The sequence below is a fragment of the Botryllus schlosseri genome, chromosome 2 (assembly GCF_051294905.1).
Source record: "Botryllus schlosseri isolate E-star chromosome 2, Bs_hap1, whole genome shotgun sequence".
In the NCBI taxonomy this organism is placed as follows: domain Eukaryota; kingdom Metazoa; phylum Chordata; class Ascidiacea; order Stolidobranchia; family Styelidae; genus Botryllus; species Botryllus schlosseri.
Window position 1 is genome coordinate 10389153 of NC_137237.1, and position 15613 is coordinate 10404765.

At 41.5% G+C, this 15613-nt stretch overlaps 1 protein-coding gene across 1 annotated transcript; it reads right to left on the reverse strand.

The window, feature by feature from the left end:
- Window positions 1-1194: 1194 nt before the first annotated feature.
- LOC145433460 (aquaporin-3-like) lies at window positions 1195-14484 on the reverse strand. Its single transcript, XM_080310574.1, has 8 exons — window positions 14131-14484; window positions 11730-11845; window positions 11493-11619; window positions 11288-11425; window positions 9656-9774; window positions 9472-9586; window positions 1768-1870; window positions 1195-1714 (listed from the first exon to the last, which is right to left on the reverse strand). Exons 1-8 carry the CDS (start codon window positions 14231-14233, stop codon window positions 1489-1491), a joined length of 1047 nt encoding a protein of 348 aa, XP_080166700.1. The 5' UTR covers window positions 14234-14484; the 3' UTR covers window positions 1195-1488.
- Window positions 14485-15613: the final 1129 nt, after the last annotated feature.

Sequence of the window (15613 nt, forward strand, 5' to 3'; positions counted from 1 at the left end):
ACAATGCTGTCAGGGGAAACGAGAGAGTAGCTCAAGAGGAAAATAGCCAAACAGCATATAGGACACTATGCTTCGATAGCGCTCATAAGAAGCTTTCACTGTCTGTTCTCTCAAAGTCGCTCACAATAAAGAAACAGTGATTTTTACTCCCTCGTATTCATCAAATTACCGAGCAAGCGGGGCAACTAGGCAAAGTTTCCCCTACAGGCTATACTAGTGCCAGATGATACATGATATATATATATATAAGTGATGGCCTACGCATATATACGCCTTTGCCTCTTACGAGTATCAGTCGAAAGTATTCGGGTTTATTCCAATATTGAATGCTATTGAAGAGTCTCTTCGACAGGGTTGTAACCAAGTCACAAGGCTCCGAGTCACAAGTCAATCTCACTTTTATATTTTTGACTCGAGTCAAGTCGAGTCATTTTCAATTCCCACCGAGTCAAGTCCTAGTCCAAGTCAGCGAACAGAGGATCGAGTCCGAGTCATGGTATTATGACTCGAGTCGGAGTCCAAGTAATTGTGTTGACTGCTCAGTTTCCAGTTAAAGTCTTCCTAAACCCACTTTTTAACTCTGTTTGGTGATATTGAATGGTTCGCATTTATAATATATCAATTTTCCTCACTTTTAGCAGTTTCTGGTCGCATTTTCAAGCACCAGTACCAACAAACGAAATCCCAATAATGTGTTGGCTTCGAAATTACAATGAAATGTCGGTCTTGGCCGTCTGAATCTCGAGTCAATGACTTGCTTCGAGTCATGCGCAATGACTCGAGTCCAAGTCGAGTCAATACACAGATTGACTCGAGTCGAGTCATTTCCGTATTTTGAGAAAATGACTCGAATCAAGTCGAGTCATCCGAAAATCGTGACTCGAGTCATTACAACCCGCTCTTCGAATGCGTGGCCATAATATTGTGATTTTCAAAATCAGTGCAGTAATAGCATTCGATGGTATATTAGTTATTATAAATTCTGATCTCGGATCGCTAACACACAGGTGAGGCCTGGCTCGTCTCTGCCTCACCTCTCATTTCGCCCTATTTGTAGACAATAAATAAGCAAAGTGCGTAATTTCGGGAGTAATATTCACAATTAGTGATTAGCTGCCATACGCCGCACGTCCCTGCTACGATTGCAAGATAACTGCCCTGCCACTACTATGCATTCCCCACACCCGCGACATATTGACTGAGACAATATATTTTTCTGGATTTTCAAAGTCACGAATCAAAACACATCCGACCTCATGGCATGTAGCCAACACATGTTCATAACCTGGCGATGAGTGACGCATCTTAAGTGTATAATAACAGTGTATAGTTCACGAAAGAAGGTAGTTGACCACACTGTCTCCATATTTGACCCTGAAAACTGTATCTGCATATAGGACGCCTGTGTAAAAACTGAGAAGGTGTGGAACAGCTTGAAATAATGAATAGTTGAATACTAGGACAGTGTGCACTGTGCAGCGTTCCCATCTACAATGCCGAGGAATTTCCACTGCGCTTCCCCGACACAATTAAGTCGCTGCAGTCTTTGTCAATCTCACGCATTTCACTGTAATACTCATCTTCACTCCGATTCGTTGTGTCACGTGATGGCAAGTGCAGTCCGATCATCATTTCATATACGAAACTACCGATGAGGCCACCGAGTATCGGTGCCACGATCGGTACCCAGAACCAATAAGCTCCGTCTGGTGCCCTGCAAACTTTGGATTGAGTGACGTGGGGATTACGGACGCAACCAACACTTACGTGAACACTTTTCCTCCCCATCCAGCGATAGCTGTGAATATGCGAGGTCCAAGATCCCTTGCAGGATTGATGGCGTAACCGCAGTTTGTTCCGTAGGAGTTGCCTATGATGGGGGAAAACAGAAAGCGCCGATTTATAATTATAATATCGTGATTTAACGATTTTGATTCGCAGTGCTGGAATACAAGCCTAATTAGCACATACGTGAATTTTACAAATACTGTAGTGCAGGGGTGGGCAAACTTTTGAGCTCGCGGGCCGCATTCAACATCTTAATCCATTCGCGGGCTGCACTATATAAAATTGGGATCATAAACCAAAACGCAATGTTGCTGGTATTTGATTATATAGTGAGGACATGGAGATAATATATATGCTTATTTGAAACAATCCAAACGTTGCTATGATGATATCGTACACGCGCCAGAAACGATGGCAAGATTTCATAGGCTGGTCGACCTCAATAACCAATTTGTCAAAACTATAGAGATGAAAGTATGTTATCCCGATTCTTAGAACAGAATTTAAATTTAAATCTGTGAGCTCACTGAGCAGTGATCTGTTCGTAGATTTATCAATTCCGCTTTGGGTTTAGTTTTAGGACACACCATGCTGACAGCATCATAACCATGTTAGCTTCAAACACGCTTCTACTACATGTGTAGATTTCGGGCCCCCTTATCGTCATATCACAAAACGCAACCAGGATGCTATAGCAAACCTAACGGATATTTTGGTGGCATGGGAGGTTCCGACTATTGATGAGAGGTTTTTGAATATGAAATTCATACTAAATATAGAGCAATAATTATGATTCGGAAGTAAATCGCGCGAAGCGCGAAAAATTTTTCAGTTGAGCTCAGCTTCGCGATCCCCTTCAGATAATTTCATGACCCCAAGGGGCACGCGTCCCCCAGGTTGAGACCCACTGCCTTAGAATTATCATGGTGTAATATACTAAGAAAAAGTTTAATCAAGTCCCTGTATTATATCGATTTTTAGTACGCATTTTTTCAATATTTTTAATGAGTTTCTTTAGACTCTCGCGGGCCGCACAGAACGGTGTTGCGGGCCGCATGCGGCCCGCGGGCCGTAGTTTGCCCACCCCTGCTGTAGTGCATAGTGCAGTGGTTCCCAACCTGTGGTAAGCTACTTGTACCACTAGTGGTACGCGAAGGTCTTCCAGGTGGTACGCGAGTAGATTATGTTTTGTTCAACCGAAGAGAGTTATTTGTTCAGGTTGGGTTTATTTTGAGTTTTCTGAAGCCGTCTAGTACTTCTGGCTTAGCGTGGCCTCCTTGTACCCGACGCTAGCTTCTCACGCTATTCTCCAGCTGCTAATTTCCCCTGCTACATGGGAGTGCGAGCAAGGATTTTCATCCCTGATCAATATCAAGTCGAAGAAACGAAACCGACTTGTTGCGCCCATGCATGACTTTCGATGCGCTGTGAGCAAACGTAGGCTATGCCACCATAGTGTCCTATATGGTGTCGACACAGGCAAATCTCACGCCTCAGTGAAATTGATCCACGTCACAATTTCTATTTGACTACAGGCAATTTGACGGTCATTTTTGACCGGCTTGCCGAGCATTAAATTTGGTAAAACGGGTATCAATCGAAAGCTGACTCTGCACTGATTTTGAAAATATAAATTTTATTCCGCTCGTGGCCCTCGAACTCCCACAATCAGTCTCGAATTTTTGATTGTTATGGAGATTGGCATTTGGACGCAACAATGCTGTCCGGCGAAACGAGAGAGTAGCTCAGGACGTAACAATGCTGTCTGGCGAAACGAGAGAGTGGATCAAGAGAAAAAGAGCCAGACAGCATTGTTGCGTCCCAATCCCAATCTCCATAACAATGAAAAATTCGAGGCTGATTGTGGGAGTTCCAGGGCCACGAGCGGAATAAAATTTATATTTTCAAAATCAGTGCAGAGTCAGCTTTCGATTGATACCCGTTTTACCAAATTGAATTCTCGGCAAGCCGGTCAAAAATGACCGTCAAATTGCCTGTAGCCAAATGGAAATTGTGACGTGAATCAATTTCACTGAGGCGTGAGATTTGCCTGAGTCGACACCATATAGGACACTATGATGCCACGCATCGACCAGCTAGTGAAAAATATACAAACGCAGCCATCGCATTAAATGATTTGACTTTTGTTGTTTGTTGTTATTTCATTGTGTTGTTCTTCTTGTGACTGGTGGGGAAAAAACAATTACCATCAACCCTGGCTGATGAGGCCTAGTTTAATAGAATTTGTTATTACGCCTCGCGAAGGTTTAATACGTGATTATGACGTCATACATGGTGGAAACGTGTATTGACCAACTTCGGCGCGCGTAACCTACGTAATTTGTACAAGTACAGTATGTAGGTGGTACGCGAGCACTGCAGAAAACCTCGAAATAGTACGTGGGTGGAAAAAGGTTGGAACCACTGCTGTAGTGGAATAGTATAGGTGTGATCACTGATCAGTAACGACGCATCTTATATTGAGTGAAAAACAAGGTTTTCTCTAAATCTGCTACCCAAGTGGTTCTGTTTTAGAATTAATTCGACTTAATCTATACGTCTTTGAAGTCAAAATAGCAACCAGATCTATAGTAAGTCGTTGACGACAAATTAAAGATGGCAGGATGCCTCTTCGCCACTTAACGCAAAATAACTTATGCGTTGACGAACAAATGCATGTTGGGTTACCAAGGGTTGCATTATAAAACAAATGTTTGTTCAAAACACTTTGTTTAAAACATGTTTTAAACCAGGGTCGCCACTTTTCAAAATTCGTATAGGCCACAGGGCCGCATGACTTCAATATCGAGATAAAAATAGGCAACGCGGTTTAACAACCACGTTTTGATAACACTACGTCAGTACAACGCTGTGCTCTCTAACATGGGCGATGGGCAGGCCGTGTTATTTTTGGCATATGCCAAAACTGCCAAAAATAACTTATTTTTGGCATTTTTCGATTTTTATTTTTGGCAGTTTTGGCATCGTTCTCTAAATAGATAGTTTCAGCCTCGAATTAGTCACAAAAACGCTTTATTTGGGCTAGTTTGTCAAAAGACACCACAAAATGTGCAGCACCCACGTATAATCAGTGCCAACAATCAATAAGAAGAAGAAAAAACCTAACGATTTCATAAGTTAATAATATCAAACGAGACCACAAAATTTGCAGTATCCATCGGAATCGGTGCCAATAAGCAAAAAAAAAAGAAAGAAAAGCCTAACAAACACGCTCAACAGCTGATTGTTACAGCTGTTGAATAGGCTTAAATCGTTTGCACTGTAACAGTGCTTCCAAACTCAGGTCAGCTAAGTTTCTCCTAAATTCACTTCTCGCCCAGCGAATCTGGGAAATATCGGCTTCAACAGTAGCCGTTGAGGGACAGAATGTTGCCAGTCATCCACAAAAGGTTTTCAGAGCTTCAAAATCTTTGGAGGGCCGAACCGGCTTCCATGCATCATGAAAAGCGATCACTTCGCCAGTGCCATCGATCTCATCGCGGAAAGAATTTTCTTCCCGATCCTTTTCCAGGAGTTTCCTGTGTTGTCTCTCAACACATCCTATTTAGTAGCGTGACTATCATTTCTCCTTCAGTCTACCAATATATTTTCGGAGGACTTTTGTCACTTCAGGTGGCTTTAATATTACCAACTCGCATGGAAGAGTCCTGGGAAGGTTAGCTTGTTTAAAAACATTGACGCAACAAGACTGTCTGGCAAAACGAGACTATGCAGCTCAGAAATAGCCAGACTGTTTGTTGCGTCACAATGTTCAACTCGATCACAATGCAAAAATCGTGGTTGATTTTTGGGGTTCCAGTTCCATGACCAGAATATAATTTATATTTTAATAATCAGTACTGCGGCAGCTTCTCATTGATACCCGTTTTATCAAATTTAGCGCTCGACAAGCCGGTCAAAAATGGTCGTAAAATTGCCTTTCGACAAATGGAAAGTATGACGTAAACCAAATGCAGTCAGCCGTTCAATGTCGCTGTGCCCACGCCATTTAGGACACCATGCTTTCACCCCTAATGGGTGGGCTGGACCCAGATTAAGAAACCTGCCTTTCACAAACGCTCTTCTCGCTTGTAACGCGGTCCTGTTAACACAACACCATGAACGAAATACACTATTAGGCAGGCCGTGTTATTTTTGGCATATGCCAAAAATTGCTTATTTTTGGCATTTTCAAATTTTTATTTTTGGCAGTTTTGGCATCTGGCTACTGAAATGCCAAAAATAACACGGCCTGGCGATGGGCATACTTAAGCCTACCACAAAAGAAATATTATTTTAATGAATAAATACAAATACAACAAAAAATATCATGATCATCACCTTCATTATATTTTGAACTATGAACTGCGTACGATACCTGACAACACTCTTCAGCAACTAAAGCAGGGCTGGCCAACCCTTTCGCTATTCACAGCCGCATTTCAATTACTTAGCCTACGGCCGCATTCCGGTACATAGTCGTAATAAACTAACTGCTGGAGGCCAAATATCCACGTTAAACTGTCCTGTCCATTGTCCATTGCCGGTAACTCCGGACAAATCGATTTACTGATATCGGCTTACTATGCCCATCGCCCATGTTAGAGAGCACAACAACGTTGTGCTGACGTAGAGTTATCAAAACGTGGTTGCATGTTAAACTGCGTTGCCTATTTTAGTCTCGATATTGAAGTCATGCGGCCCTGCGGCCTCTACAAATTTTGAAAAGTGGCCCGTGACCCGTTTTGAGTTGGCGACCCCTGGTTTAAAACATGTTTTAAACAAAGTGTTTTGAACAACCATTTGTTTTAAAATGCGACCCTTGTAACCCTTGGTGCGTCGGCGCACTGGTTATTTTGCGTAAGTGGCGAAGAGGCATCCTGCAATCTCTAACATTGTCGCCAACGACTTGTTTTAAGCAAATTTGCTTTAAATTGATTTACGTTTTAAGTGCAACCCTAATTAGCATATTTTGGAATCCCGAAATGAGCACACTTTTTAAAATTCATAAAAATTACAGCTGATTTTAAAATATTTACTGAAATCATGGTGTGTTTAGTTTACTAAACAATACTTTGACCTAGGGATGGTGTGAACCTCTGAAAGGTTCAGGTTCGTGTGAACGCGAACCTTTTTGAAAGGTTCTGTGTGAACACGAACGTGAACCTCGTGACGTCATATTGCCAATTCCAACCCTTTCTTTCAATGAAGTGATAGCCTAGTATGCCCTATATCAGGGGTCACCAACCTTTTTGCAACCAAGGGCTACTTTTGGGTACTGATTGAAGCGACGGGCGACCATTTACTCCCGCCGTTTATCCATGTCAGACACAATTTCCGCTTTGACATTCATAGCATTGGGCAGGTATCGCATAGCGGTAAGACTTCTAAGAGATTCTTTTAAATAAAAACATCTCATTTCAACCAGCTAGCCAGTAAGACTTTTTAAGAAATCACGAATTACTTCGCACCGTGTTTATATAAATTATATAACAACTGTAAGCTCAGATTTTAAAATAAATCTCGTCACACGTTATACTGGACATCGTGTTATCTGTTTCTAAACCAGTCAGTGGGAGGCCTGGCATTGCATGCTATCAACTAGTGCGCTGTACTCTGGTATGTAACTTACACTGCAAATCTGAGTGAGTACATTAGTGAGGCGTGTTCTGTGTTTGTTATTTGATGAATGTCGTGTCCGCAAAGGCTGATTCACAACGATAAGTCGAACCAAACACGCTCGCAACCTTCATAGCTGCTGCGCATTTACCACTGTACTTTTCCGTGTCAACAAGGCACCAAAAGTTTGCTGCAGCCTTGTGGGCTTTGAGGTGGAGGTGATTTTGCAGTGGTACAATTTCAATCTCTAACTGTTCAGCATCCAGACATGACAGATTTCATTATACCTGACAGCAGCATCGATTACAGAAAGTTAGAAACATGGTACTATAAATTGCGTTGAGTGTAAGAGAGACAAGCTCTGTCAAAATATGCAATACTCATTGGCCATACTGCATCTTCTAGTACGTCACCGCCATTTGCTGCCGGATAGTAATGTTGTTTACTACTTTGGCATTGTCCGGGACGTCGAGCTACCATAACGGAACCCCCGACCCTTTCAAGAAGACCGTGGATGGCATGCCGTCATATAGCATGTATGGGCAATACGCAGTAGTGCTATTCTACGTCTTCGATATCTTGTTATTCTACTACATCTTGGTATATTACTAATTGTAATTGGGGATATTTGATATCATCATTTTAAGTGTTTATATATATGTATTGTCATTTCTAAGTCACATGCTATAGTGTGATTTAAACAACAATAGCTAAATCACTCAATTTATCTATTTAAGAGCTTACTGGTGATAATCTGACGAACGTTGGCAAATGCTGCTATTCGATCTATTTTTAGAACAGGCTCGCGGGCACCACATCTGGTCCTCGCGGGCTACCTGGTGCCCGCGGGCACCAGATTGGTGACCCCTGCCCTATATTAATGTACATTGTACACGATACCTAGCGAAGATTCGGCCCACATAATGCCACAATGCTGAAGTATCGGCGTTTCAAACGTCGCTAAATGTATCAACCGCGGTAATCAAAGGATATAATAATTGCATAAAATCAGTACATTCCGTCGCTTTGCCAACAATTTCGACGAGAACTTACCAAGGAATATAAGCTTACGCCTTAACGGTCTTAGCCAGACCGGACAATGTGCTACATTGATATTGAGCAGAGTGTACAACGGGTTTCTATACTCGCTACCGATACCTCAAACAACAAGTTATGCAGCAGTAGCACGCACCTTAATCGCACGGATTTGGTTTTAATGATAGAGTAAATATGAAGTCAAGATTGACCCAGTACGACCGTTCGATTTTTTACATCAGAAGACGATGTCAATGTCATTGATTGGTTGACTAAGCATCATTCGCTGACTACGTATATCGATTGCGGGTCAGGCTCACAGTAGAGAGTCAGTAAATATTCACAAACGGAAAGCTGGATATTCCGAGAAAATGTTTGCAACAATTAAAGCAAGTAAAACTTTTAAGGTTGTCGAGGTGCATGGTGCGTGCTCGTTTAGTGTTGATTTTTTTTTATGGTGCCAGCACCATGCATGGAGTGGCCCGCAGTTGAAATGCAATATATTTGAGCCAATGATCTTACAATGGAGTGAAAATTACAATTTACCAAAAGGTTCACAGTGCAGAACCTACCAAGGTTCTGTTGTGAACGCGAACCTCTCAATTTCCGAGGTTCACACACAGAACGCGAACGTGAACCCCACGTTCACACCATCCCTATAATTGACTCTACTCCCAAATTACCCACTTTTTACGATACTTCTGTGGTGTTGATTAAAATAAAAAGGTCATGACTCGGATTCGACTCCAGAATGATCCGTCATTTATAGCGATTTTCAGTTGACCCTGTCCTATTCCACGTATTTTAGTGTTGCCATACGTTCTCCTTTAGGAGGATTTGTCCTCTTTTTTTCAGGAAATTGAAAGGCCTAAACGTACTCCTTTTTGACAATTCGACCTCCTTTACAGATTTTACAGCTAGACTAGCGGAGAATTGAATTAAAAAATGTCATATTTAAATCTGTGGTAAAATTTGGTGTGTGTATATATAAAATTGATCATGCTTAATTTATAGCAGTACCGCACTTACCCAAAGCAAATACCAGCAGACCGACCAGCAGCGGTTCCATCCCGGCGGGTGGCTTATTGTTTTTCTCATCTGTAATAGCGAGGATTCCTCCCAATAAAACTGCTGTCGCAAAGACCTAAAACAAATTTGTTCCACGTTCAAAACTCGTGGAAACTGAAGTGATGATATTGAGATGCTGTGTCACCTGGTCGAAAAATCCATTGGAAATGCTAAGGTAGTCTTTTGGATATGTGGCGAAAATTGATGCAGTTTGATTTACTCCACTCACGTACCTTGTTCCGCCGTCGTATTCGTTAAGGGCATCTAAAATGCGCGATGTCGTTGTTAGTATTTTCGTGACATTATATCCTTCTGAGACGTCACGTAATCTGCTGCTCGTGAAGACACAGCATTTTAGTATTAGCACGCCATATCAGGTTACCAAGTGAGGCTACAGTTCACACAATTGGAGAGCAATCATGATTTTAAATGTAGAGGGATGGTTTGCGTTGCGACATAGAATAATATCGAAAAAGGGACCGTTGAATGAACACTGAATTTCATGCATCCAAAATGCATGATTACGATTAAATTACTCCGCGTAACGTTTTGATCTTCAGATACTCGTCTTGTTTCTAGGGTTTCATTTAACTAAATGTGTTTTAAACCAGAACTTTAAGATGTTTACGAAAAACCATTAAGTGGCATGATTGCGACTAACGGAAATAGCAGCACTATGCGATATGGAACTGCAACGTCTGAAAGGTTCCGATTCGTGTGAACGCGAACCTCTTTGAAAGGCTCTGTTCCGCCCGCTTCGGAAGGTCAACTTTCCGCTGTTTACTGCCGTTCGCGACTCTGTGTACTTGCCATTATTACGTCACAGCGACAAAAATATTTCTATATTTCGAACTTGGGTAACCTCATTCACTGGCGTTCACTGCTGAAGAGAGCCAGTCGAAAAGCTTCCAGTGGAATAAATTTGGCAATGCGAACGTATTGTTTGCTGCGATATTGAAGTTCTGTACTTCGAAAAGCCTATTTAAAATATTAGGGCAAATGATACCTAGTGACTACTCGGATCACATTATGCCACAATGCCGAAGCACTGGAACAATCGAATGCTATAATAATTCCACAAAATCAATATCTTCCGTCCCTTTGCCAATGCAATTTCAACGAAGACTCAGCTAGACCCGACAGATGTGAAAGACCGGTTTGTATACTTGCGACAGGTATTATCTCAAAAACAAGTTATTCAGTAGACCAACACCTTAATCAGGTATTCAATGAGGATATTAAATCAAGAGAAATCCCGTACGATTTTTACATTTGACATCAATGCATTTTTATAGCAATTTTGTTGATGTAAATAATTGATTGGTTGACTAAGCACAATTAGCTGACTTCCTAATGTAGTGGGTTTCGTTCTTGCTAATGTGTGATTGCGGGCAAAGCTCACTGCAGAGAGTAAATAAAGATTCACAAACGGAAAGCCGAATATTCCGAGCAAACTTTCGAGCAAATAATTTTTGAAATTGGCAAGGCGCATGCTCGTTTAGTGCTGAGTTTCCTATCATGCTGCCAGCGCCTTGCGGAGGGTGGTCAGCAGTTGAAAAGCAAAGAATTTCATCCAAAGGCACGTTATAATGACGCGGAAATCGTAATGCACGAAAAGGTTCACAGTGCAGAACCTGTTCGATCGTGAACGCGAATCTCCAAATTTCTGAGGTTCACACACAGAACGCGAACGTGAACCTCACGTCCACAACATCCCTATGCATCACTTCCCTGACACATCAGTCATTCTAGTTAGCACACGTATCATCGCACTTACCGTAATAAATTCCGTATACAACAGGTCCTGATAAAAATGCACCAAGCAGTTGCGCAGTCACAAACACCGGTAACTTTTTCCACGGCAATTTACCCAACGCACTCATCGAAACGCTGACCGCTGGATTCAAGTGAGCGCCTGTAGCAAGAGGTATACTATGCCGCACTCAAGGAAACGGTCTCTTTCCTTCGCTTTGCAGATATACCTGATACTCCACCGGCAATGTACACTCCCATTGTTACTCCAATACCATATGCCCAATATATCGTCAAAAAATTTCCATCAGCTCCATTGCTCAATACAGTTTGTGCGACGGATCCATTCCCAAAAACCTGCACCAGACAATATAATTTACATTTAATCAGATACATTTGTTAGTCTGCTGCACTGCACGTGTATTAGGCCGATATAAATGCCGGTCTGTAACCGCCAGTGAACTCACCATTAGCACAAATGTTCCGAGACATTCTGCCAGGAATTCTCTAACTAATCTGTTGCGAATTCTTAGTCTCGAACCCACTGACATGTTTTCGCTGTTGCAATGAGATGCTTCGTTTTCTAAATCCAAGAAGTGGGTAAAAGTATCGTATCAGTTTTTGGAAGGTTTTGTGGGGCTAGCGATGTAGTTTGGCGGACCGTGACGGGTGACACACTCGAGACATCGACAAATTAGCTATTGCTACAGAGGTGAATCGGAGACATGCATGTTTATAACGGATTATCGAATACAGATGATTTTCGGTGTATAGTAGACTTTCTGTCAATGGATTACTTATTAATGCCAGGAAGGGAAGGATTCCCAAAACTGTAAAATTTTAGCGCAATGACTTATTCGATAGATATTGTCGAGAGAATGTCATGAGGCAACTCGCACGAAGGCCCAAATTGTCTTTGATGCATTTCCAAAGGCATTCTTGGATTATCTTCTTATGCACTGCAATTTGCATATTATAAAGCTACATCTACAACTATAGCAAACTCATGAGTCGTAACTGCCACACATGGGAGCGGGGTCCTAGTTGACTTCGTAATATGTACCACACCGTCAAAATTGACAGATATTTCCATATTCAGTCGTCGTAAAGTAGAATGTAGCAGGGTTGTAACAAAGTCACAAGGCTCCGAGTCACATGTCAATCTCACTTTTAAAGTTTTGACTCGAGTCAAGTCGAGTCATTTATATTTCACCACCAAGTCAAGTCCAAGTCATCGAGCAGAGGAAATGTCCCGAGTCCGAGTCCAATTCATTGTGTTGACTGCTAAGTTTCCAGTTAAGGTCTTGTTAAACCCACTTTATAACTCTGTTTGGTGATATCGAATGGTTCGCATTTTTATTATACTAATTTGCCTCACATTTAGCAGTTTCTGGTCGCATTTTCAAGTACCAGTACCAATAGACGAAATCCCAATAAGTTGGTTACTTTACTATTCTTCGAAATTACAATGAAGTGTGAGTCTTCGCCGTCTGAGTTGCGAGTCATATGACTTGGTTCGAGTCATGCGCAATGACTCGAGTCAAAGTCGAGTCAATACACAGATTTGACTCGAGTCGAGTCGAGTCATCTCCGTATATCGAGACAATGACTCGAGTCAAGTCAAGTCATCAGAAAATCGTGACTGGAGTCATTACATCCCTGGAATGTAGTATCAATAATATATCACACTGTGCAGCTGTCACAACTGTGCTGTCAAATTTGAAATTGAAATGTTTATTGCCGACAAGGCTCAGACGAGTCAAGGTGCTGAGCATCAGCAAGCCGGGCAAATAATTGCTAAGTAAACTCAAAGATGTATTGGTTCAGAGGGGTGTGAATTTGTCGAATATCTGGGCCGAAAAATGTTGAAAATCACCATTGGCCAAGCTGGATAAAGCCTAAAACTGCAACAACACGAAATAGGGTCTCGACCGCGGTCATCGATAACGTGACTATGAGGTATCACGCATTACCATACAGATATATAAGTCGCTTCTAATAAGTTGTCAGTGTTTCAAGATAAATATTATCATATTTATAATTTCTCACATCGATTTACAATGTAAATTTTATTGTTGTAACATTTCGGATGAAACCAAACTAACAACACGTTATCCTGTATTTAATTATATTGATAAAATGGTCGCCTCATATAGACCAGAATTAATATAAATATTCTAGACGGCACTGACAGTCCACCACTGTCAATCATAGAATATAGCGATAGAGAACGGGAGTATCACAGTTTGTTTGTTTGTTTGCATTCCGTTTGCATACCTGCAGTTTGCAGGCATTCATTCGCCGCCAAACATCACATCAGGTTTCTCCAATCTATTTACTCATATATTGCACAAGTCAATCGGAATAATTTCTTGCCATTTCTTGCAACAAGTATAGGTTGATATTTTGTAGTGTATTGAACAAATAAAAATTGCTAATAAACCGAACCGATTTACAAGCTCATGATACCGCGTTATTTCTTCGGCCAGATTTTGGAGACAATGTGTGAATAACACAACCGAAAGTGTTGGCTATCAGTGCACTGCTACACTCCAGTGCTGCTAGTCCAAGTCTACCGACGTCGACTCCTTCAGTGTTGGAGATTTACCATACGTCACCATCCACTGCGAAATTGCGAATATAAGCGATATTTTACAAATTCGAGAACGGAAGTAGGCCTGCTGAAACGCAGAGATTCTAATAACACAATCGACCAGGTGTCAAATGACCATGTATGTTGAACACCATGAATGCTTATTGCTTATACATTATTATGCAACAAAAACAACAACAACAACAACAACAAAAAAGAACCGAAAACTATCTAAAAAAGGGGCTTGGAAGTCAATATAGCAACGAAGTACTTACTACGAGTATTCGTTGTCGCTGTAACTATTTCAGCGTCTGGATGGAAACCTTTATTGGCGTATGTTCCGACCTCTTCGTTCCTTACCCCCTCCGTAATATCCATTATCCAATTTCGACACGATGTTGATTAGCACGTTGCCGAGACCTTACCTGATGGCTGTATTTACGGTTAACTCAGTCGCAAATTCGCTTTGTGTACCTAAGTTCGCTTGCTTGAACCGTGCGATAACACGGCTAATATTTGCCCGTAACGAGATGAATCAATAAATGACTGAACATATTGTTCCCTGTTCGTCATCCCAGTAAAAAACAACTCGCACATATTTTAGTGGTTATTGCTCTCTATACATTCAACATGATAAGCAAAAACTGGTCTCTCCACCTTTCTGGCAACAAGGAAACCCGTAGCCTACTGCAAATATCTTTCATCATTGCCGTCTCGACTTTTCATTTTTTGTGCGCGTGCTTTCAAAGTTTCCCACTATATGTTTCATAGTGAAATAAGCATCGATTGGCTTAGCAATTCAGTCATAATATCAGCAGTTTATTGGCAGCTACGTTGAGATCTCGTACACTTGTACGAACTACTAGGTTTTCAAAACGCACAACTAGAAGCTAGAACTAGAACTACTCACTTTTCAACACTCGCAGCTAGAACTAAGAACTATAACAACTACGCCACTACTTTATTATTCTAATAACGGATAACACGAATTACTGAATCACAAGTGCATGAGCTATAAGGATGATGCAATTCAATTCAAGTTATTACTAACAATTCCATCATTTCAATGCACCTCAAGACTGCTATACAATGAAAAGATAGGACGGTGCTGAAACGACCTGGAGTAGTCTTTGAAATCATACACCCACCTGGCTTAGGCGATGTAAAAAAAGGAGACATGCACACTGAGTTGAAAGTAAAAGAAGATAATATAAAAGACAGGCGGCAAAAGGAGGTGACAGGAGGTGGCATGTGTCGGAAGGCGAGATCGATATGTCAGGTCGTGGTTCGGAACACCTGAGGGCTGACTAGTATTTATTCCAGGGTTGTAACCAAGTCACATGGCTCCGAGTCACAAGTCAATCTTACTCTTATAGTTTTGACTCGAGTCAAGTCAAGTCTTTGTCACTTCACCACCGAATCAAGTCCGAGCTCAAGTCATCGAGCAGAGGGTCGAGTCCAAGTCATTGTGTTGACTGCTCAGTTTCCAGTTAAAAGTTTTGTTAAACCCATATTTTATAACTCTGTTTGGTGATATTGAATGGTTCGAATTTATAATATACTAATTTTCCTTACTTTTAGCAGTTTCTGGGCGCATTTTCAAGAACCAGTACCAATAGACGAAATTTCAATAGTGTGGTTACTTTACTTCTCTTCTAAATTACAATGAAATGTCGGTCTTGGCCGTCTGAGTCTCGAGTCATATGACTTGGTTCGAGTCATGTGCAATGACTCGAGTCCTAGTCGAGTCATTTCCGT

Bases quoted from the DNA above. Each gene is read 5' to 3' on its own strand.
- LOC145433460 (XM_080310574.1), bottom strand. From the start codon at position 14,233: ATGGATATTACGGAGGGGGTAAGGAACGAAGAGGTCGGAACATACGCC. The intron at 11,620-11,729 runs GTGAGTTCACTG...TGTCTGGTGCAG, and splicing joins TCGGAACATTTGTGCTAATG to GTTTTTGGGAATGGATCCGT. The intron at 1,715-1,767 runs GTAAGTGTTGGT...CAAAGTTTGCAG, and splicing joins TGGGGAGGAAAAGTGTTCAC to GGCACCAGACGGAGCTTATT.